Source organism: Meles meles, chromosome 10 (assembly GCF_922984935.1).
Source record: "Meles meles chromosome 10, mMelMel3.1 paternal haplotype, whole genome shotgun sequence".
NCBI classification, from domain to species: domain Eukaryota; kingdom Metazoa; phylum Chordata; class Mammalia; order Carnivora; family Mustelidae; genus Meles; species Meles meles.
In genome coordinates, this window is record NC_060075.1 from 44,927,696 (window position 1) to 44,952,906 (window position 25,211).

The 25,211-nt window shown below is 35.9% G+C and overlaps 1 protein-coding gene across 4 annotated transcripts in view; it reads left to right on the forward strand.

Moving 5' to 3' along the window:
* Positions 1–25,211, forward strand: part of NT5C3A (5'-nucleotidase, cytosolic IIIA) — a 51,614-nt gene extending 26,403 nt beyond the window's left edge. The window contains exons 1-10 of one of the 4 annotated variants that reach the window (XM_046020160.1): positions 5,344–5,440; positions 10,214–10,268; positions 16,725–16,823; positions 17,914–17,983; positions 19,070–19,116; positions 19,796–19,881; positions 21,369–21,458; positions 23,044–23,206; positions 23,764–23,964; positions 24,486–25,211. In XM_046020160.1, the coding sequence (XP_045876116.1) occupies positions 10,233–10,268; positions 16,725–16,823; positions 17,914–17,983; positions 19,070–19,116; positions 19,796–19,881; positions 21,369–21,458; positions 23,044–23,206; positions 23,764–23,964; positions 24,486–24,587 (894 nt within the window). In that variant the 5' untranslated portion in view covers positions 5,344–5,440; positions 10,214–10,232 and the 3' untranslated portion in view covers positions 24,588–25,211. Of the gene's footprint in view, positions 1–5,343; positions 5,441–10,213; positions 10,269–16,724; positions 16,824–17,913; positions 17,984–19,069; positions 19,117–19,795; positions 19,882–21,368; positions 21,459–23,043; positions 23,207–23,763; positions 23,965–24,485 lie in introns of those variants that run through there. The other 3 variants (XM_046020161.1, XM_046020163.1, XM_046020162.1) reach the window with 3 other exon arrangements.

Sequence of the window (25,211 nt, forward strand, 5' to 3'; positions counted from 1 at the left end):
AACAATAAAAATAAAATCATACTCATATAAACATTAGTAGCATCCGTTCAGTTCGGTTTTGAACAGTCACAGTACTAAAGTTAGTTGACTGTTGCCTTCTTTAGAGAAGTTTTAAGAGAAGTCAGATGCCTAGATGGATGTTTTGGCATGTTTAAAAAAATCATCTTCCTATATATATCATGTAGCAATTACAACAATTAGCAGGAACAAGTTTTGCAAGAGTCCTTATAAAGTATTGCGTCTCACCTCCTACTGAATGGTTTCCTTATATGATTTTATTGTTTTGTTTGGAATAATTTCTTAGGGTGTCAGTCAAGTTCAGATTGAAAAATACATTCCATAGCCAAGTAATAATTGGATTGTAGTAAGCTGAGCTAATAGTTAAGTCTGAGATTGGATAATTGAGAAATAAACTATCTTTAGTACAGGTTTTATATAGAATTATGAAGTGATTTCTTTTTTTTTAAAGATTTTATTTATTTATTTGACAGAGAGAGAGAGAGAACACAAGCAGAGGGAGTGAAGAGGGAGAAGCAAGCGCCTCGCTAAGCAGGCAGCCCGATGCGGGGCTCGATCCCAGGACCCTGGGATCATGACCTGAGCCGAAGGCAGATGCTTAACGACTGAGCCACCCAGGCATTCCTGAAGTGATTTCTTACACATACGACTATTAGTTAATGTAATATTTTTATTCCCTTTACTTCCCTTACCCCCGATTAAATGAACCAATTAATAAGTTGCTAAGGTTTAAACTAATAGATTTTATTTTCTACGGGCTTTTTGTTGTTTTCATTATTTTGGAATTTTGAGAAACTTTTTAATGGCAAAATATGAAGTGATCATTTTTAGCTTTTCAAGTTGATTGAATAATCAACAGTATCTAAAACCTTGTAACTCGTCCCTCAGAAGTACAAATGGATATTTCTTTCTCCGTTGATAAAGACAGCCTGTTATAACGATGTTATAAGGGGAGAAAAACCTTCCAAAGATTTGAGTCCTGTATGAGAATTTTTCTGCTCTTTGGTGTGTCAGTTGTAGGTGTAGTGTTTCCTTTCAGAGCTTTACGGGTGATTTCTGTTTCTATGACCAAAAGTAAAGAAACTCCAAGGCAACAGGGACCAGTCATTGAGTCCAGAGATCACAGATCATTGTGCTGCTAAAAGAGCCTCCCTTTACAAATTCTTACTTCTAAATCCTTTATATTCCCTTTCAAAAACAAAACAAAAAACAATATCTAAGAGCTATTTGAAACAAAATTCATTTTCTTTTACTCAGTACTTTGCTTATATTTGTGTCCTTGTTCTTTTTTCTTGGCACAGTTTCAAAACATTATTCTTATTCACAGACATTTCTAGCCCTCCCATGTAAGTAATGTGTATATTATTGCCTAGAAACAGCATGATATAATAAAGTCACATAAGTAGTAAGTAACTTCTCTAGACCTTAGGTTTCTTACCAGTGATAAGGGGAGAAGTATTATCTTTCTCTTAAGGCTTTACCGAATAAATAGAACATATTGTCAGGGAATAAGAATATCCTGTCCCCTCGGGGTCCTTCTAGCTAGAATAAGAATCAAATTGACATGAGACAGATTTACAGGAGAAAATCAAACTTAATAGCGTACGTATGGGGAATCCACAAATTCCAAAGACCATCAGGCAAAATGAGGTATATGTCATTCTGAACTAAGGAGAAGATGGTGTAGGGGTCTGGGAATGCAGTCCTCTGAAAGAAGGAAAGAGAGTAAATGTTTGGTAAACAAATATTGTTAGGTCACTTGGAAATGGTAGGATGAGATCAAAGAGGCCTTGCTAGGTTCTTCTCCATGGACTATACCTAGTTCATAGCATAATGTAGTTATCTATGGCACTAGCTCTCTTCCTGGAGCAGGTCATTTATCTAAATTCTTTTTAGGCAGTTGTAGAGGGTGGGTGGGGGTAAGGAGCTTTTCCTAAATCTGCTGGGTCTTGCTTGCTTTTAACTCAAAATAATCTTTCTGCTAAAGTGAGCCATCTTGGGGCACCTGGATGGCTCAGTGGGTTAATCGGCTGCCTTCAGCTCAGGTCATGATCTCAGGGTTCTGGGATTGAGCCTCTCATTAGGCTCCCTCCTCAGGAGAGGGTCTGCTTCTTCTTCTCCCTCTCACCCTACTCCCGCTCCTGCGCTCTCTATTTCTAAAATAAATAAATAAAATCTTAAAAAATAAAAAATAAAGTGAGCTATCTTAGGGCAGCGTGCCCTTGGTCCCATAGTATATAAAAGGCCATTGCATGCTTCTGGGATTCTGACAGGGTAGGAAAGTGCTTGAAAAATGTTAGTCCCTCCTGGAGGGACAGCCCACCAGGCATCCCATCCCACCCCAAGTGCTTATACACACTGGGTAGAATTGATCTTATGGGAAAAGTTCCCTGTAGTCAGGGAGCAATGCTCCTCTATTTCCTCTCTTCTCTCCTTAGGCTAGCAGAGCAGAATGCTAGCAAAGCCAAAGCCAAAGTCATCCTCTATCCCCTTAACATACTAGCCATCTTTCTTTTCATGCTGTATTTTGTTTTGTTTTAGAATCAACTGGCTGAATTCCTTGTTCTGTCTCTACTGTAGAAATACTGTTTCAAGTAATCCATCCATGATGTTGACTAGCTCCAGTTGTTTTACTTTTTTTTACATTTTATTTTCTGATTATGGACGTGGGTGGTGCTACTACTGTAACATTTCTAAGAAGCCATTTTTTGTTTCCCAAGGAATGTATTTTATAAAACTCAGAAAATAAAAATGACCCCTTACTCCCATCTAATACTGTCTTATATATTCTATTTTAGACTTTCCTATGCTTGTATAAAGACTTTTGCCCAAAAATTAGACTCTTGCTGTAGATATTCTCATAACTTTTTCACTCAATCGTAGATCATGCACTTCTGAGTATATCTGTAAATCTCGATCTCACAGAGCCTTGGTGTCCAGCGATATACAGACGTGGATTCTGAAGTCAGACCTGAGTTTGAATCCATTTCTGCCACTTCCCAGCTACTGCCTTAATTTCTTCACCTCAAAAATGAGGATAATAATAGCACATACCTTCTAGGGTTATGAGTATTATATGAGACGAAGTACGTCAAGTGTTAGAAGTACCTAACACATAGCAAACATACAATAGATTTTAACTATATATAATAATAATTTTGGGGAACTGTATAATCTTATATTTTGTGTGTATACCGCAATGTATTCACCTCTCTTATGTTAAGGAACATTTAGATATTGGGCATTTAGGTTGATTACTGTTTCCCAGTATTATAAAACAAGTCTATGAGGCGCCTCGGTGGCTCGGTTGTTGAGCATCCTACTCTTGATCTCAGCTCAGGTCTTGATTTCGGGGTCATGAATTCGAGCTCTGTGTTGGGCTCCACTCTGGGTGTGGAGCCTACTTAAAAAAAAAATTCTATAGAAGTCTATAGTATATATCTTTGCAACTAAATCATCGTGTACTGCCTTATTTCCTTAGGTTAAAATCCTTAGCACATAAAATTGGTGTGTCAAGGGGAATGTATATTTCTGAAGCTATTTTTTTTGAAGAGTTTATTTATTTATTTGACAGAGATCACGAGTAGGCAGAGAGGCAGGTGGGGTGTAGGGAAGCAGGCTCCCTGCTAAGCAGAGAGTCTGATGCAGGGCTCGATCCCAGGACCCCGGGATCATGACTAGAGCAGAAGGCAGAGGCTTTAACCCACTGAGCCACCCAGGCACCCCTGAAGCTTTTAGTAGTAAGAACTCTTACTCCAGCATCCTTTATTGTTCTTTTTTTTTTTTTTTCAAGTTTTTTTATTTATTTGATGGAGAGAGAAATCACAGGTAAGCAGAGAGGCAGGCAGAGAGAGGGGGAGAAGCAGGCTCCCCGCCGAGCAGAGAGCCCAACCCAGGATCCTGAGATCATGACCTCAACCCACTAAGCCACCCAGGCACCCCTCCTTTGTTGTTCTTGAGAATGACTTATCTTGAGTCATCTTTCTAAGTGATATCTTTAAAATTCTTATCATTGCTACCTATATTAATATATTACAGGTCAGTTAAGTCATCATATTCATACATAATACAGGAGTATTTTCAAAAAGGATCACCTGGTAGACCTTGAGCCTCCTATAGTAAAGTATAAAAGATTTTTCTCGTAGAAGAATGTTTTGTTGTGAATCTTCCATTTTATTAAAATAAGATAGCAGTGCCAAATTTTTAACCTTTGGTAGATTCCAAGTTTGGGTAATTTGTTAGTGGCCTTTTAAAGAATCATTTAAACATTTTTTGCATTGTTTTTAATAGAGCATACTACTTCACAAAGTTTGATTACTGAAATGCTGCGTGAGTTTGATTTCTCTTGAACATAGCAGAGAGAAGGCAGATATAAAATTTTATTTACGAAAGTGTAGCTTCCTCATGTTCCTAATGATAAAGCTTCCCAGAGGGCCCATAGCATAACTTATCTATCAGACCCTGACATATGGTATTAGCATATTGCAATCCTGTTATTCGGGTTAAAAGCAAGACTGGGTCTCTTTAAAAGTTAAAAATATTTTTCTTCATAACAGTTTGACTGTTTTTATTTGCAACAGGAAAGTAACTTTTTTTTTTCAAATTTTTAACCTTAAAAAGTAGTTTTCGTTGTTTGTTTCAGATTTTTTTTAGCAAATAAAATTTACAGTGTAGGCGATATGAAGAAAAACATGAAAGTCACTTAAATCCCATGCCCTGCAGTAAAGGTTCTGAACATTCTAGTGACCACACTTACATGCATCATGTCTTTTCTCATGTGTCTTAAATGAGGTAACCTTTTTAAAATTGTGATAAAATACACACAACATAAAATTTGCCATTTTAACTATTTTTAAGTGTATGGTTTGGTGGCCTTGAGTACACAGACATTGTGCAACCGTCACCACCATCCATCTCCAGAACTCCTTATTTTCCAAACTGAAACTTTGTACCCATTGAGCAGTGGCTCCCTATTCTCCTCTTCCCCAGCCCCTAGCAACCACGACCTACTTTTTTTTTTTTTACTTTATATTGAAATATAATATTCATACAGAAAAATGCACATACCACAAGTACACTGACAGCCAAAAACAGGATGAGGGAGTATTTTTAAGTGTTAATATGGAAGTTCCGTTTTTCTTCACAGCGCACGTTGCCAGCTCTAATAGTTTTACCTTCTCTGAACTGTCACATTATCTCAATTGATCATTTTCTGTAGATTGGCTGGTGACTAGCTCAGAGCTAGCAAGTGTCACCCGGAGTATAATAAAGCACTGTGTAGTAATGCGTCACAAGACCATTTTTGCATAGAGCTTAGCCAAGGCTTTTGGAACCGCCCCCGGTTGCACCTTGTGCTATATTAGTACTTCTCAGACAGGAAGAATTTTCTTTCACTGGTGTAGCTTGTCCGGTTACCTTCAGGGTAAGTGTGTACAGTTCATGTAAACAAATAAGTTTCTTGGCTTAATTACTTTGTTTGACTCTTTTTGGTTCAGGATCTTGTTGAAATTGTAGGTATTTAAAAATACAGATTAAGGAAATAAAAATAGAGTAAAGCACTATAATGTAAAACTTTACAGTTTGCAAAGATATAATTATGTAACACTTTGCAGTGTGTTGGGTCTCCTAAATTACAATTTAAAGCATCTAATTTCAAGAGTTTCTTGTTTCACATGTAAATGTTGAGAAAAAGCAAAGTATCCTCAGAAATCTCTTTTCAAAGGAAAAAGAAAAGCACTGTAAGATCCAATTTTGTTGTTCATTTAGTTGCTCTGTGACTCAGTTTTGCTGATTACCACATGCTTTGTATCCCTAGGTCTAGGAACCATATATTATGCCTCGTATAAAGATAATGCACTTTTATTTTGTACTTATTTTATCTAAGATCTCATGGAATAGGATTATACTGGTAATGTTTTATGAATTGAGAAAAGCTGGATTACAGTCTCTAAGGTTTATAACAAATTGTATTTTGAAAATTAAGGTTCAAGATATATTGCTATAAAACCTTAGAACGTTGTGGCTAACTTAGTTTTAAATAATTGAATTTACCTTATTTTTTATAGTTTTGGTATTGTTTTCTTCGTGTGTGTGTGTGTGTGTGTGTGTGTGTGTGTGTTTAAATCAGGAGAATTAGTTAATTCAGCAAACCATTTCTTAAAGCAGTTTACTTGGTTTTTATTGGCAGTCTTTATCCAAGCCCCTGCATCTCTGGGTATTGCTTACCACCTATGCTCTTGTTCTAGGACAAGTTCAAGGACAGAACTCAGAGTACGCTAAGGGTAATCAGTATAAATTACTCAATCTCCATGCACCTTGATTTACTCAGCATGAAAAATGCCATGTTAGGGTCGTGGGGGTGGGGATCATATATGAATAAATTCCAAGCTCCGAAATTATCTATTTTCTTAAGTATCCATAAAATTCTGACTGAGAAGCCAAGGTTTACTATTTGAGAAAATTGGTATAAATTGCCAATTTTTAAAACACTAGCATTTGACATCTATTTTTCCTCTCTTCTATTTCCTTCTCTTCCCTTCACACCTCAGTTTGTTTTCTCTTTCCCCCAACAGGCTCAGGAAAGACCTGAGAATATTCAGTTTCATTTTTGTTTCATGTCTGTATCGAGAAAGTTTCACTTTCCAGTTTGTATATTTTTTTTCACTGCTGCCTTGAAAATCTAATTAGGAAGAATTATTTAAATACTCCAAGAAACTGATGTACAATGCTACCAAAATAACAAACTTACTTTTCTTGTGCTAATCACCCTAAGAAAGTGCCATTATTAAAAACGTAAGTAAGTTTAGGAAAAGCAATACAGGTTGCTGGAAAAGTGCAGCAAAAATGGAAGTTTAACACTGTGACTGATACCCTGTCCATATTATAGTAATACTTGCCTTTTCCTGTGTAAGTAATATACAGTTTACCGTTCAAAATTTCGTTAGTTTATTGTTGTGTAAATGTTTCGGCAAGTATAACTGAAACAGAATCACAACTTCTTAAGCCAATGATATTGATGAACTCAATTTTTTCACTTTCCCATAAGACAGAGTCAAGTGGGCCTTTAAAAATATTCAGTTTGCATTCAGATACTTTAAAACTTATATAAGGCAAGTAAAATTTTCTCATGTAGACATAGAAATTTTCAGTCATTGATTTGTCACTATCTTTTCAAGGTAAAGTTAATGATCTTAGAAGGAAATACCACAATCACGAAAACTTTTCAGTTATCAAGTTTGTGCTATTCCAGCGAAGTTCTTACCTCTTGCTTCAGTCTTTAGCTTTGTCCTATATATTCTGTGTAATGAACACCATTAGAGCAGAGACCTTAACCTTATAGTGAAAGCACACAGAGTAATTATTTTCCAATTTCCACACTTTCCAGATGACATTTAAAATTCAAAAGACTTTAAAACTTCAAAACTTCCTATGAAGAGGGGTCATACTTCCAGGCTAGTATTTTCTATTTTTGAACGTGTCTTCTACACTTGATGTGTTTTTCCAACAGCTCTTCTCTTGAAGCATCTGCAACAGATGACTGCTGGCCAAGTGAGCCAGAACATTATATACCAAGTATAGGTTTACATGCTGATTGGTTTAAAAATACCCTGCCCTAATTTTCAGTGCCTTCCTTAGAATAGTGCCAGAATGCTGGCATTTATGCTTTACTCTTGACACTTTTGTAATAATAGAGACAATGGGGTGATTTTTTACATTAGGACACAGTATCACTTTATGTGATATTATCTCTGAACAAGGATACATTCTGGTCAGATTGCCAGTGAGGACTGGGAAGAATGAAGGACCTTCAGTTGAAATTTGTATAGTATCCATGAACTAGTAGGTTTATCTATCAAAAATAATGTCCTAAAATTATCAAATTTCTGATGACTCTTTGTTTTTGCGTTTTGTTTAAATAAAATATGTAGAGACCAACCATGAGAAAGACAATTACTTTTTTACTTCCTGACACTGTTTTCTTTCCCCCTTTTATCTTTTCTTACTAAATGTAAATGAGCCAAACTTGGTGGTGGGGGAATAGGAATTGGGCTGCCTGGCTCTATGTGACAAGAAGATCTGAGATTCTTAGATATTAAAATGTATTCTGCACTGCTTGAATTCTGTATTCCTTTGGGCTTTTCAAATGCTTTGTAAACTGTACAGTACTTTTCCACATTCTCCTTCCTCTTTTTCAAGCTAATAAAATGGTTTTATTTAAAATTGTGCTTTCCGAAAAATATACACCCCTGTTCAGATATTAAACGTCAAAGGAAAACCATAAGCATATTGTATGCTTTGGTTTCTATAGTGATTTAGAAAGTGATTTAACAGGCAACTTCTGTGACATCTCCTTTTTTTAGATCAAGGACCAACAGAAAGGAAGGGTTACTTCAGTTTGACTATAATGATCTAAAGATTACTGACCCCCAAACTACCATTACAGTTACATTTGGGGGGTAGTGATCAAAACATTTATAATTTATAGAGTGTATAGAAAGATAAATAGATACTTCTGCAAATACTGTATTATTTTTTTGGACATGAAAAATTGGTGGCATTTTACTATTTGAAATAATGTTTATTCAGCTCGAAGATGCCATCAAGTATAAGACCATTAACTTACTAACGGCTTTTCTGAAAGGGTAGGGAGAATACCTCTTTATAAGACACTTGCAAATTTTATGTATTTAAAATGGAAGGGGGGAGGAATGAATTTTAGAATTGAGACAATTTTATTTATCTGCTACAATACATTTTAATTATAAAGAACATAGATATAATGTCTAACTTTTTAAAGATTATTTTTTTTAGAGAGGGAGAAAGCAGGAAGAGTCTAAAGCAGACTCCACACTGAGCTCAGAGCTCATTAATGGGTTCGATCTCACAATCCTAGATCCCAACCTGAGCTGAAATCAAGGGTCAGTTGTTTAATCAACTTAATCGCCCCTATGATGTCCAACTATTAAGAAAAAGTCAGATTTTTTCCCTTTTGATAAATTTGCCCTTTTAAAGTACTGCTTTTGTTAAAAAACTTTTTACTTACCTAGTGTAAAGTAAAAGTGGAGTCATTGAGGAACAAAAGTAAGTAATTTTCGCAAAGATTGATACTGAAAAAATGAAAAAAAAAATAATGATAAGAGGTATTTTATTTTACTAAGAGATATTATAGGGGCGCCTGGTTTGCCCAGTGGGTTAAACCTCTGCCTTCGGCTCAGGTCATAATCTCAGGGTCCTGGGATCGAGCCCCACATTGGGCTCTGCTGAGCAGGGAGCCTGCTTCCCCCTCTCTTTCTGCCTGTCTCTCTGCCTGCTTGTGATCTCTCTCTCTCTCTCTCTGTCAAATAAGTAAATAAAATCTTAAAAAGAGAGATTATAAAGCTATATCTTTTAGTTTGACAAATTGATATGTATAAATTCCACCCAAACCTGTAAAATTATCATTTAGTTTACACTATCACATACTTATTCTGGGCCAGACACTAACTCAGATAGTAGTTGCCTTATGTCACAAAATTAGAGTTTTGTTTTTTTTTTTAAAGATTTTATTTATTTATTTGTCAGAGAGAGAGAGAGAGTGAGCACTGGCAGGCAGAGGCAGAGGGAGAAGCAGGCTCCCTGCCGAGCAAGGAGCCCCATGTGGGACTCGATCCCAGGACGCTGGGATCATGACCTGAGCGGAAGGCAGCTGCTTAACCAACTGGGCCACCCAGGCGTCCCAAAATTAGAGTTTAATATGAGAAAATTGAAGAATAAACTTGACTTTTGTATATTACATTTCTCCTTATGTTCAATTCATATCTTCCTTCATTGATTCAGTAATAGTAAAGCATAATATTCCCACAAACTTCATCCTTATGTATAGAGAAAATGTTGATAAAATATTCTTGTAATAAAGCATTTTCTTGCAAATATAAACTTTAATTATTCAAGTCTTATTAACACTATGTAAGTTCTTATAGGGGAGCTGCAAATTTTTCATACAAAATTCTTAACCAAAGCCTTTGTAAGATAGAGAAAAATCTCTGCTGAGCTTCTTAGGAAAGAGGAAAAGGTGCGGTCAGTAACTTGGTATTTAAGTCAAACCAAAGTTCCACCTTACTATGTCATTAACCTACAGGAACAGCCTGAAATATATGTATGTCACGTGTACTTTTTTTCTCTCTCTTTTACTGTGACATCACCTGGGGAAATCCAGAAGATTGGATAACCAAGAAATGCCTAATCAAGATTCTGCTGTACATGTGAAAATGGTGGGTATTTGAGTATTTCCAGTTCCATTTATCTATGGTGAATCTTCACCACTTTTGCCTCTTTCTCTAACCAGATCATCAATTATGGGACTGTAACTTTATGCAGTCTTTCTTCACAGTGTTTGATTCACAATAGAACCTCAAATATTTGTTGAATTGGACTTCAGCTTACCTTAGAAAATTTTTTTGCATGAAATATAATGTGTATTGTAGTCTTTCTCAGCATATAAAATGGTTATCCCATTCCTTTTAGTGCTAAATTTTCCTTGTTCAGCAATAACACACTTAAATTATACAGCATGGGATGTTTTAAGCATCTGAATTAAAATGATAAATGTTTAAATTAAAGAAATAAAAAACTTCTTGTATAACAGTAGAGCTCGTTGCATTATAGACATTAGAATGAGGATGGAAAAACATAGGCCTTGGAGTCAGAACTTGCTTCAGATGTTAATTTAGTCCTTAAGAGCTGTGATACCCTTGAATGAGGGTAATAATCTCGCCTTTAAGAAATTGCGTGAAACCACCAAGCTCTCGTTTTATTCATAGTTTTCCCAGCTTTCTTAAGATATAGTTGACAAAATTGTGAGATATTTAAAGTATACAATGCTATGATTTGAGATTTGGTATACATTGTGAATCACCTTTCCCATCTAGTTAACATATCCATCACCTCACATATTTACCCTTTTTTTGGCGGGGGAGGTCGTGGGGGTGGAGAACATTTAAGTTCTACTCTCTCAGCAAATTTCAGTTACAGACTAGAGTGTTATAAACTACAGTTACCATAGCATACATTGGATTTCAGACCCTATTCATCTTATAAGTGAAATCTTCTTATCATAGTTTAATGAAAAAGTATGTTAAGTGCCTAATAGCACATAGTAAGCACTCAGTAAATGTTGATTTCCTATGTTAGTGAGTGTTTTAACTATGTAAGTAGCATTTGTATGTAAGGAAAAAATTGTCTCTGTTTTCCATATTCACAGTGGAAAAATCCTAAAAAAAAATTCACAATTTATCCCTCTCTTTTAAAGAGGACAGCTCCCCCCATGATCACCTTATATCTTCTCTTTCTGTTGTTTTGTTGTCATTCTTCCTTTTCTCTTGTCTTTTTTCTTCCTAGTTTTCTTTTCATTTGAGTCTATAAACCAGAACATGACTTAGCATGCAAACAGCTTTGTATCACAATTAATAAACCTCTTGTTCAGCTTAGCTGTCCTCATCCAGCATGTGACAGGAGGTGAAGCCTGCCTCAAAGTGCTGATTAAGCTGCTGTCGTGTAGTGTTATTGCTGTTAGGATGGAACATATGAAATTGCTGTACTTTTGTATTTTGAATAGTCCAACATTGGCAGTTTCATTTGGTTCAGCCTAATACATCGGCATGACCTTTGCTTCCATTGCATGATTAGCATTGCAATTTGTCTCTGATATGTAAAATTCAGTCAATCTAAACTTTTTGGGCTTGAGTTGACTTTTTTTAACCAAAATAAAGACAAGTGATGTAGGAATGTCCTACCATATAAATTGTTGTTACCTGGGTCCCAGAACTCTCTAGGGTGTCTTCTTTGGAAATGAGTAGCACTGTAGTCAACCCATAAAGAGACCGAGAAGGAAAACCAGCCAAAAAATGGGGTGTGTGTGTGTGTGTGTGTGTGTGTTTTAAACTATCATTGCATTACGTTGCGTAATTTTTACCTTGGGGTTTGCTTTTCTAAAAATGTTGATACATCTTTTAAGTTGTATCTTCTTAAGTAGGTAAGGAGTTGACAGCTCCTGAGGATGTTGTTCTTAACTTCTCATGATCTGGGTCCAAATCTCTTCCCATACTTTACACACACAACTCTCTCTTCCTCTCTCTCTCTCTCTCTCTCCACCACATACAGTAATGTTCCAGACAGAGCTGTTTATCTTTTTCCTACATTAGACCCTGCACTTTGGCTCATGATCTCAGCGTAAACAAATCCTGCTACTCTTTGAGAGCCTAGCTCAGTTGGCTTTTCCTCTTTTGGCCCCAGCAGAGGTAATCACAGGTCTCTTATGTTCCTCTTATATTTTATCTGGATATCTGAGCTATGCTTTACTTATTTGGGCTCCTGTATTAAAATCCATGTTAGAGAACATGTGCCTTGAGTTTAAGATGTTTATCTTACTAAAACTTTTGTATCTCTTACAGAGCAACCTTACGTTTAGTGACTATATGCTCAATGCATGAATTTGGCCTACACTCCCTTAATGTGGAAATGGGCCAAAAATGCGATAGGCAGTGGGAATTGACTATCGTTACACTTTAGTAATGTATCGTCTTCCAAATAAATCGTCCATGTATGTGAGTGGCTATACCAGTGGAATAGGTGGCTTTGGATCTATACTTTTTTTAAAAAGATTTTTATTTATTTATTTGACAGAGAGAGAGATCCCAAGTAGGCAGAGAGGCAGGCAGAGAGAGAGAGAGGGAAGCAGGCTCCCCGCTGAGCAGAGAGCCCAATATGGGGCTCCATCCCAGGACCGTGGGATTATGACCTCAGCTGAAGGCAGAGGCTTTAACCCACTGAGCTACCCAGCCACCCCAAGAGCTATACTTTTTATAAAGTTGTAGTGCCCACTCCTCTGCACCAATGCAGTAATGAAGTCTTTTGCTTCTACCAAATATGAACATTGGAAAACAAAACAAAAAAAAAATTTCCCCTGAGAACTTCAGACAAAGATCCTTAAGTCATGTAAACTAATTTTTGTGTGGGCCATTTTCAGAGAAATACAGGTAAAACATCATTAGGACAATTTTGTGACTATGCCAGGCAGGTACTCTGTTATATCACAATGTATCTGCAAGATAATCAAATATTGCTGTAGAGTTGTGAATAAAACTGTATAACTTTGAAATGAACGTCTTCAGAAATCATTGCTTTTTGATTATGGAAGGAAACTAATGATTAGGAGCTCATTTCATCTGTAAAAATGCATTTTACAGCCAAAATACATGTATTTTAGGTTTTTGTTAGTCATCTTTAGCATTAAGTCAGATTTGGCTCCAGTCAACCAAAATGCCCTGATTCTTGTCAGGAAAACTTTGCTCCTTCAGCATTTTACATTATGCCTTATAAAATGAATTTGTTTTCTTTTGTTTGCAAGTGGCAAACATTTTAGCCCCTTATTTTTTTTACCATAAAATTACATCATAATCAAGTTGAAAAGTTTTCATACAGTTCAAAATAACTTGCCCTTCCGACTTGAAGCATCGTTATTTTAAGTGCCCCCAAACAGGTGTGGTTTTGTCCAAGAAGAATTACCGAAGAAGGGATTTGAGGAGGTAACGAAAGTGTGTGATGTATGATGAATTTGTATTCCTACAGTATACTTTTTAATATCGTGATATTCTGACATTCTTTGACATATTTCATGTAGTATTGAAAAAATATATTTCTTAGGTTGCATTGTAAAATATTTGAGTAAAATGCCCACTATCTCAGTTTCCTGAGAAATATTTATAATATGCTTTGGTGAATTGTCTATGTATTGTGGGGGAGGGGGACAGTATATTTCCATAAAATCCAAAGCAGATATGGTTATCATTTTTAAAGTTCTTACACCTGTGTCCTCTTTACTATTGTATTCTCTGCTGCTCTTCATCTGTTCTCGTCAGTGTGATTTCACCCTGGTGCTATTTGGGTATTCACTGCTTATTTATCTGAAAACGAAGGGCTGTTGTACAGAAGCAGGGATATCAATCCTCCGGCCTCTGGTTGTCTTTCAGGCCCTAGTGATACTATAATCCAGTCTAATAGTTGTTAATTTAGCAGAAACCAACCTACTTTGAAGTGGCTTTGGTACTATTTTCCTATTCATTATCTGAAAGAGTTTATCCTATCCTATTTAGATTTTTTTTTTATTTGACAGACACAGATCCCAGGTAGGCAGAGAAAGAGAGATAGGGGAAGCAGGCTCCCTGCTGAGCAGAGAGCCCGATGTGGGGCTCCATCCCAGGGCCCTGAGATCATGACCTGAGCTGAAGACAGAGGCTTTAACCCACTGAGCCACCCAGGCATCCCTATCCTATCCTATTTAAATACAGGTGTTGTTGTTGTTTTTTTTTTAATTGAATGTATTGTAGGATGTTATTTGCATGAGGCAGGACATCTTTGTCAGTATGGACACACTGAGATAAAATGTTTAATTTTCTTGGTGAAAATATAGTTAGTAATAAACATTTGCTTTCAGTAATGGGTTAGTTATTAAGTCAAACATATGCTGATTACTATGCATCTGCCTGTTAAGGCAGAGGTAAGACCAGAATTTAGTTGTTAGGAGATGGACTTACTAGTTAAGTATTCATAAGGGAGCTACAGAAGTAATACTCCAAAACAGCAACGGTTTCTAAAACTCAAGAGGAAAACAGTGTAAATACTGCTAATCATCATATCTCTTGCATGTAGCATCTGACACAAAGTAAAACACAGGTAAATATTTGTTAAGTGAATTAATGGGTTAATGAATGAAGAAAAGGAATTTAGGAATAATTGCCTATTTACTTTTCTCATCTATTGAAACATCATTGTAAAATAAATATTTAGGTAACCATTATTCTGTTGACACCTCTAAAGTCCAATTAAGTTAAAAGAATCACTGTATGAAAGTTAGTTGCATGGCAGGTTATCCTGTGCTATTTAAATATGGCTTTTTAAAATTAAGTATATTGTAGCATCTTTCATTCATGGAGAAAAGTTTAATGTTAGCATTTCTTTTTCCCATACCCTTCCATTTGTATCTTTCAGTCTTAGGAAAACATTTTAGCCTTTTCCAATTTTCTAATCTTGTCTATTATGCAGAGACAGCATAGGACCAGAGAGACTCAACTGGTCACATGCTCTTGGAGCAGAGCTATAAGGTCTAGGGAATTTTCCATAATCATTTCGGTGATACACATGAAATATGTTAATATTGGTGATAACATACCCAGAATAATAGCATATAAAGTAAATAAAGGTTACTGGGTACAAACTAGTATAGAACCTTGATCCGAGGTTCTCCTACTGTCTTTTTATACTGTGGAGCTATTACATGCCCTCCAATCTCCTTCCCCTGCAGTCTTCTTGTACACATGCGCTAAGAACTCTGTGAGCATTTTACTCTCATCAGTTTCATTCTCTTTATGATAGGGTAGAAGAAAGAAACAGTATTTAACATTAAATTATTGAGCAACACTAAATCCTGAATAAACCAGCCTAGTAGCTGCCTAAGCCCAGGTGTTCTAATATGTTTGTTTGTTTGTTTGTTTGTTTTTAAGTAGGCTCCATGACCAACATGGGTCTTGAACTCACGACCCAGAGATCAAGAGTCTCATGCTGGTGGTCTCATACTTCTTAGTAGTTGTCTTAAATTGAAATAAGTCTGTTGTAAAATTTATGCCAAGAAAAGTGAAATTATTTGGGATAATTTGTATTATATATAGTACAATAAAGGAACAAAGATCTTGAAGCACCTTTTCAAGTTAAATATACTTAAAATATATTTTAATTACCTATACAAAGGTACACTTGTAGGATTCGATGCCCTGTGTGGAGCCCAATGCAGGGCTTGAACTCACAACCTGAGATCAAGACCCTACGTGAAATCAAGAGTCGGATGCCTGACCAATTGAGCCACCCAGGCGCCCCTTAAGGAGAAAGATCTTATAAGAAAACTCTTTATCACTAAGTTCAGATATTCTCCATTCCACTCTAGGGTTTTATTTTGATTAATGAATAATGCATAAAAGATTGTTATAATAGTATATGAAATAATAATTTTAAAAGCTGGATGAAAAAATATATGAGAATGATATAAACTATTCATATACAGGCATATTTGTAATCATAGAAATGAAAATAATGGAAAATAAATTTAAACGTTTACTTCAGGTAATGTTACTTCAGGTAGTAGAATTCTAAGCCATGTTTATTTTCTTTTTTATATGTTTTTTGTTATTTCTGTGGTAACCATGCATGACTTTTATAATTAGAAGAATTACACTTTCTGATAATATATTACAATATAATTTGTCTTAATCTTTGAGATAGAAACTGTTGATGTGCTTCAAAAAATTTTATGTGTGTAAATGGTAATTTGATATGATGATTTGCCTTTTTTATTTTTTTTTAAGATTTTGTTTATTTATTTGACAGACAAAGATTACAAGTAGACAGAGAGGCAGGCAGAGAGAGGAAGGGAAGCAGGCTTCCCGCTGAGCAGAAAGCCCCATGCGGAATCGATTCCAGGACCCTGGGATCATGACCTGAGCCGAAGACAGAGGCTTTAACCCACTGAGCCACCCAGGCGCCCCATGATTTGCCTTTTTTAAAAATAAAATGCCTTAACATTTTTACATCTTAAAATAATATAAGCTTCTGCTTGGTATCAAAAGAACCTGGGAAAAGAGGAATTAAAAATAGTTAATTAACTTCCTTTTATTTTTTAGATGCCTGAATTTCAGAGAAGTTCAGTTCGAATCAAGAACCCTGCAAGAGTAGAAGAAATTATCTGTGGTCTTATTAAGGGAGGAGCTGGCAAACTTCAGGTGAATAATTATCAGGAAGTCTTTATTATTAAGACTTTATTTTTAATGTTCAGGTGGACTCATCTCATGTTTTGCTCAAGTCTGTGTAATACTGAGTTCTAAGCTAACAAATGCAGTGCATAAGTATTAAACCATTTCAAGAATAATATTCAAGTTTGGGACGCCTGGGTGGCTCTATCAGGTGAGCACCCAACTGTTGCTCTCACCCTAGGTCTTGATCTCAGGGTCGTAAGTTCAAGCCTCCCATTAGAGATAAGTTTTTTTATTATGGTAAAAAACACATACTATGAAATCTGTTCTTTTAATAAATGTTTAAGTGTACAGTACAGTGTTGTTAACTCTACGTGAATTGTTATGCAGCAGATCTCTAGAATTTCTTTATCTTGCATGACTGAAACTCTATACATATAGAAGGGCAACCCACATTTCCTTCTCCTCCCACCCGCCAGCCACTGACAACCACCATTCTATTTTCTGCTTCTATGAGTTTGACTAAATACCTCGCGTAAGTGGAATCATGCAGAATTTGTCCATCTCTAGTGGCTTATTTCCCTTGGCATAATATCCCCTCAAGGTTCATCCATGCAGTATATGACAGAATGCCCTTCTTTGTAATGGGGAGCTTCATAGGGTTTAATTGCCTCCCCTGCATTTTTGTACATTGACCGGGTGGGTTGAGGTTGTGCAACATTTTATCTGTATCAAGAACAGTAGCCCAGTCACCTGCAACTATAAATTTTTAAATCAATTAGTAAGATTTGATTTGGTGAGGATGCTGGGGCACTTAAGGTATTGCTGCATAATTAAGGTGATTCCCAGGACTTAACTACGAAGTTATACCTTAAGTGCCCCAACATTGTCATGAAATAAAATCTGGTTAATCAGTACAGGAGTTTGCAGTTGGAGGAGATAGGGCTGCTGTTCCCAGTAGAGAGCTGCATTAGAAAATAGAATGCAAAGAGAATAACCCATGGGGTGGGGAGCAGGTCAGGGACTGAGTACAGTCCCATACCTCTAGGAAGGGTGCAGTACAGTACGTGTCTGCCCTCAGTGGCTGTATGTTCCGTAATGCCTTTCCCCTTCTTTACAGATAATAACAGACTTTGATATGACACTGAGTAGATTTTCCTATGAAGGGAAAAGATGCCCAACGTGTCATTGTAAGTATGGCATTCATAAACAAATTCATGAAAGTAATTCTTATTTTAAGATCCTTTCTTACCTATATGATCTATGAGATTGACTGGGGTTTGTTTTTCTCCTCCTCCTCCTCCTACTACTTCTTCTTCTTCTTCTTCTTTTTGGACATTGAAAGTGAGAAGACCTGCCCCTTTTTTAAATTTCATTTCAAGGATTTGTTTTTTCCCCATGTTGTATAAATGGCTATTTTCAAGTGTGATTTTAATTGCAAGAGAAATGAAGACTTCTGAAAATTTTCTCCAAATGTGGTCTGTTCATTATTTATTCAAGAAACATTTACATGGGTTTTAAACTATGGATAACCTAAAGAAATAACATTTATCAACCACTCTGGTTTTCTAAAAATGTTACTGAATTTTTTGTTGTTGATAAATAAATAAAGTAAAAGAATGATTAAAGAAATATCCAGTTAAGATGCGTTGGTAGGATAATATACCTTTTTTGTTCTCCAGACTTGGTAGTGAGTTTTAAAAATAATACTCTTCAACCTGACAAAGAAGGAGTGAGATAAGGGCTCTCATCTACTGGAAGTACATGTGGAATTTGATAATTTATATTAAAACCACTAGAAATCATACCCTTTGGCCCAGTAGTTCTTTTTTTTTTTTTTAATTTATTTATTAAACAGATAGAGATCACAAGTAGGCAGAGAGACAGGCAGAGAGAGAGGAGGAAGCAGGCTCCCTGCGGAGCAGAGAGCCCGATGCGGGGCTCGATTCCAGGACCCTGGGATCATGACCCAAGCTGAAGGCAGAGGCTTTAACCCGCTGAGCCACCCAGGTGCCCCTGGCCCAGTAGTTCTTTGAAGAATCTCTAAAGAAGTACTCCCAAATACAGGAAAAAAGCTTTAGATCCAGAGTTTAGATTTTAAAATCATTAAGTTCTCTAGCAATGCCATGTGTATGGTAGCACTAAGGCCAAAAGTTATAATGACCACACTAGTGGACTTGGCATTTAAACTTAAAAGAAAAGTAGTAAGTTATTTCAAGTAGTGGTAGTATCAATCAGAATATTTCTTTTAATGCTAGTTTGCTTTCACTCTTCAGATGTCATTGACAACAGTAAGCTGATTACAGACGAATGTCGAAAAAAGGTAAACACTAATGGGAATCCAGAGTTACTCAAAGACTTCTTTTTGCCTGAGAATTTCTTCAGGTTCATTCACACAAACAATAGGTATAAGCACTTCTAACCATACCTAGCACATAGTAAAGACTGGGTAAATGTTAGTTTTATTGTGTGGGTTATATGCTCTCAACATTATTTTAATGAAAAAATTAACTTTTTAACAAAAACAAAATTTACATAAAAAACATGATTATCAGAATATTCTGGTGTTCTTATATTAGCGTACATTAAAACAAAAGTACTTTGGTTTTGTGTAGATTTTTCTCCTTTAAATTGACCAGGAAATTGCCTCAGTTCTCTCCTTTCCTTGAATATGTGTCTGTCTGTGTTTGTGTTAACAACATAGGACTCCAAAGATGAATCAAATTTAGTACTTTCATATGAGAACGAAAGGTTTTTTTGTAGTAATAATTTGATTATTAGTCAGTTTCATTGAATTGCTGACCTGAAAGTACTTTGCTACATATACACTAGATCAACAAAGATCTCTTCAGTTGATATATGCATTGGCCAGGTATTCATGATCTCATCTTTAACAGCAATTTATGGAAACCATTTGTTTATATCATTTTGCTTTCTGTAAAACTCAGCAGCTTAATAACAATTCTGTCATCCTCATGATTAAGTTATTCATTTATTTCTAGTTACTGCAACTAAAGGAAAAATATTATGCTATTGAAATTGATCCTGTTCTTACCGTAGAAGAGAAGTACCCCTATATGGTAGAATGGTAAGTGTGTATCAGGCAAAGGGTGGGTTAAAATTATAATAAAATAACACTGCAATTACAACTGATGGTTTATTTTCCCCCTGTACCATATATCATAGATTCATAAATTATCCATCTAGTTAGAGCAGTGATTAAATACAACAAAATGAGCTATAATTTTCTAATCACTCTAAGAGTCTAGAATTTGTTTTGTTTTGTTTTCTTTTCTTTTTAAGATGAAGGTCAGTGAGGATAAATTTGGAATCCTGCACTGAAGACTTAAATTAAAAAGCAAGCATTTTTTAAAATATATAGATAAAATGTGGCTGAATGTGTATAGAAAAAGAATTGTGATTTAAATTGACTCTGAACCGAGCTGGAGCCAGCAGGTTGACATAGTTGCTGAGAAATGGACCCCTGGTGCTGGTTGCTCTAACAGAAATGCCGCCTTCCAAGCAGACCACACTGAAAGCATTGTGTTGAGTCCAGAGAGGATGATGTTATTAAGAGAAAGTTGACAAGCGTAGAGGCTGTCAGAAGAAGCCACTAAGAAAATCACAGGAACTGGAGCCATCCCATTTGGGGAAGATTTCATGGAATAGAGAAAGCTGTGATTTGAGAAGCAACAACTGTGGTTTTAGAATCTTAACAGACCAGGAGCAATGTTGTTTATCTTCATTATCCTATGACCTAACCTGAATACCTTACACACTTAGTTAAGTGTGTATGAAGTGCTATGAAATGTTGAAAAGTTGAACCTGGGCCACATACCTGTGGAAGCAAAACTGGAATCAGATTTGGAAGTTTTAAGAAGACTGATTTCAGCATGATGAAAGAGAGGACTGTTTAGTAATTAGAATTTTCTAGCAATAATATAAGCTTCCCTGGCAGAACAAGCTCACTAACTTAGTGATGGGAGCTGACCCAGAGTGGAGGGTCACAGGGCTTCTGTGTATCAGGTAGAGAGGTTCTAAAGGTCTGTGACTAAGATGCAGTGATTACAGGTGCTTTGATATAAAGCATCATAACAAGGATTTTCTCTTTTGCACTCGAAAAATAAAATAACTTGAAAGATATTCATTTATAGCATTTATAGCATTAATTTGTAGCACTAAGGTATTTCATGACAATTTAGACTACACACAGGTGAAACAAATGGCTTTTCTCCGATTCTTCCTATAATCAGAGAAATGATTATGTCTCCTGAGGTTGGATATCTGTAGATTAAGGAAAGTTTTACACATAGTATCCTTTCATCATCTTACTAACACATTTAAACTAAGAGACTTTGGGGAGAACTGGGAAATGCAGTAAGAACATGTTCTATTACATTTTGAGACATTAGGGTATACATTCATGAGTGACGAATTTAAATTTCTAAAATTTAATTCCAAATGATAATGAATGAAATACTGCATTATCTTTCACTGAAGAATGCTTTTTAATGAAGATGATAGTTTTAATTTGCTTTAATTGATACTCTCTTTTTCTTTGATAATAAACTCCAGGTATACTAAATCACATGGTTTGCTTGTTGAACAAGCTTTACCAAAAGCTAAACTTAAAGAAATTGTGGCAGAATCTGATGTTATGCTCAAGTAAGTTTCTTGGGTGTTTTTTGCTGTTAATTGTCTACAGACTTATAAATGTATTCAGGTGTGTGCTTTTATTAAAATAATCTGTAACTATTTGCATATAAAAACGTAGCCCTAATACGCCACCTGTCACAGAATAGGGTGAGGTAAGGAATTTAGAAAGACATACTAGATCTTGGTATAGGGAATAACAGCCTTATGAGATTTGAGTTCGTTCGTTCTTTCTTGCTTGCTTCCTTCCTTTCTTTCCCTCCTTCCTTCTTTCCTTTCTCCTTTCTTTCCTTCCTTCCTTCTTTCCTTCCTTCCTTCCATAGGCTCCACACCCAGTGTGGAGCCCAACTCGGGGCTTGAACTCATGATTCTGAGATCAACACCTGAGCTGAGATCTAGAATCAGATGCTCAGCTGACGGAGTCACCCACACATCCCGAGATTCTTCACATTAAAAATTTTAAGAGTAAAGGTGCCTGGCTGGTTTAGTCGGTAGAGCATGTGACTCTTGATCTCAGGGTCATTAGTTCAAGCTCCACGCTGGGTGTAGAGATTACTTAAATAAATAACACTTTTTTAAAAATTTAAGACTAACTTAAAAATTTATGAAACCAGGACCGTTTTGAAATTTTTTAAGAGAATACTTCTGAAAAGACATGAAATATAAAAGGAATGTTTATAAATCAAGTTGAAAAAAATTTTTTGCTCAAAGTTTATAAAGTTACATGAATCTACTTTCTGAATTCTCAAACTTCCTTGAAAACTATCTCTAGGAAAGGTGACTATGATTTAGCAAATAAAAATATTTGTGGTACATGAATGATAAGATAAAAATTTTTTAAGAAGCTTCTTTCAATACGGTTTACCACTTCTAACAATTTTGAACTCATTAGGTAAATATGATGATGCCATTTCTTTTTTTTTCTTACTTTCTTTTTTTCTGATGATGCTACATTTTAAGGTGGTTTGCCTCTAAGGAGGAAAGCATTAAATGTCAGAAAGAGTGTGAAGACAGCTACTGAGTATTTCATTCCTTTGTAGGCAGCTTAACCTGTGGCCCAGGAAGAGCAAGAAGGCAAGAAACTTAGATTAATAAGATAAGAACGTGACCGACAACTGTTACACCCTAGGTAGGAGAGATGCCAGCTATAAAGAGAATGCCCCTCAGCTCCTCCCCCAGCCCTGTTTTCTAAGAGGAAGTAGTTGAGCAGGATGGCCAGCAGGAGGTGCTCCAGCTCACCCTAAAACCCTAAATGGGTTTTCCAGGCTGAGGTTTTTTCAAGATGTGGTTAACTATTTGCTGTTAAAGGGTATAGATTGTGAACTGTAGGCTTATATCCATATTTAATTTGAGCCTAAAAGCATCTAATTTGTACTATTAGAATTTATTAAACGGAAGGCAAACAGTTAACTGTTGTTTGAAAAACTTGTACCAGTGTTGTCATAGACATCAATAACGGTGCTCTTGGGCAGAATTCTGAAAAGGGAATATAAATGAGCCATGGAATTAGGTACAAAGGTTTTGCTTTTTTCATTTCTAGGTGAAAAAGGAGATGTATCTTACTCTTTAACAATCACTTCCTACCTCCATCTTGCAGGGAAGGGTATGAGAATTTCTTTGATAAGCTCCAGGAATACGGTATTCCTGTGTTCATATTTTCGGCTGGTATTGGTGATATACTAGAGGAAGTAATCCATCAAGCTGGGGTTTATCACCCGAACATCACAGTAGTGTCCAACTTCATGGATTTTGATGACAATGTAAGTATAGGAAATCATTCTAAATAATTACTTATAAAATCGGAATATATTTTAATCATATAAAGGCAGTTGTTTTTTATTTAATGTATATTCATTAAATTAGTTCACTCAAAAGGCCTACTATAGGACTCATCAACTCCCAGGGTTATATACATATCCATGTTTTAAAAATAATATACCCTTCTTAAACTTTTGTTTCCTAAGCTACAGACTAATATTAAAATTAGGGAAAGTTCTTTTAATGTGATTTAATGCAGCAACTTTGAAGACTCACTATCCACAGGTGGGAAAAAAGAAGGAATTAGAACTGTCATTATTTGAACAAAGTCTTCTCATCAAAACAGTACATTGTGTGATATATAGAAAATGGGATCTCCAGTTAGGAAACAAATGAAAAGTAAAAATTGGATTTTCAGCTCATTGTGTGTGACATTTAAAGTAGTCTCTAGAAAGTCATCAACTTCTCAGAGCCCTTCTTGCCAATATGAATGTGAAAATAGAACAAATAGAATTTGCAGTTTGAAACCTATTGTTTCAAAAGATTTATATTTTTATAGGGAGTGCTGAAAGGATTTAAAGGTGAACTAATTCATGTATTTAACAAACATGATGGTGCCTTGAAGAACACAGAATATTTCAATCGACTAAAAGACAATAGCAACATCATTCTGCTGGGAGACTCCCAAGGGGACATAAGAATGGCAGATGGAGTAGCCAACGTTGAAAACATCCTAAAAATTGGGTATCTAAATGATAGAGTAAGTATGTAGATGTGTCATTTAATTTTCTTGTAGAAAAATAAGGATGGAACTTAATGGGCAGTTGTTACTAAACATGTGTGAGAAAGTAGTTAGAGACATTTTGATTGTTCTTAATCCGTTTACTTTGGTGTGGTTAAGGGGGTTGGGATGCACATGTGTGCCGTCGGTATTGGGGTGGCTTCCCTGGCCTCTTCCCACTAAAAACCTGTAGCACTCCCTAGTCTTGAGAGTCAGAAATGTCCCCCATGTTGCCAGGTATTCCTTGGACGGTCTCCCCAGTTGAGAACCACTGGACTAGAGAGAAATGACTTTGGATATAAAGCCACCATGTGGGATAATTTCTATGTCCCTAAGCCTTCACAGTTTGAAAGAATTTTTTTATTTCACAGGTTTTATGAAAGTAGATTTAATTTGCTACATTTTGCCCAAAAGATTGAACCTAACAATGAGATTCATACTGAAACCATTTGTTTCTCCTTTCTGCATATCCATTTAAATTTTCTGTTGTTGTTGATTAGGTGGATGAGCTTTTAGAAAAGTACATGGACTCTTATGACATCGTTCTAGTAAAAGACGAATCACTGGATGTAGCGAACTCTATCTTACAGAAGATTCTGTAAATAAGCATTCTTCAAGAAGACCTCACTCCTGTGGGTGCAACTGACGCGAGAACTGCTCACCTGTTCATCCTGCGGAAAGACTTCTATTTATAATGCGTTCTTGCTCTTGAAGTTTTTTTTCTCTCCATTACTGAGGTATTTTTGGACATAGTGAATCCATCAACTGGAAGCTCCTTTTTCCCCACCTCTCTCAACACACTCCTCAACTCTATTTTTTAACAGATTGAAAAAGCAAATCATAAAGCCAAAATTTGAAAAATAACTCACTGCATTTCCAGAGTGAATTTTTTAGTGTAATGTTATCATGAGGTTTTTGAGGAAACTTTTTACTCTGGGAAAGTTTGTATAAGTTTAAAAAGAAGTTTTATGAAGTGGTGAAATAATGTATGATTTTAAGTGTTGCCACTTTTTTTGTAATTGGGGTGATTTATACTGATGATATCACCGTCTCCTGAAACTGTGTTATGTTTGGCTATTCTGTTTTGTGAAAGTCAGTATTTCCGAGGAAATATTGGCACTCAGTGTTTGAAAAAACCTTGCTATTCACATGCCACTAATCATTACAGAATGTTCTATATTGAAGCACTGATAATACACATGAAGTGAAAATCCTTTTTAAAATTA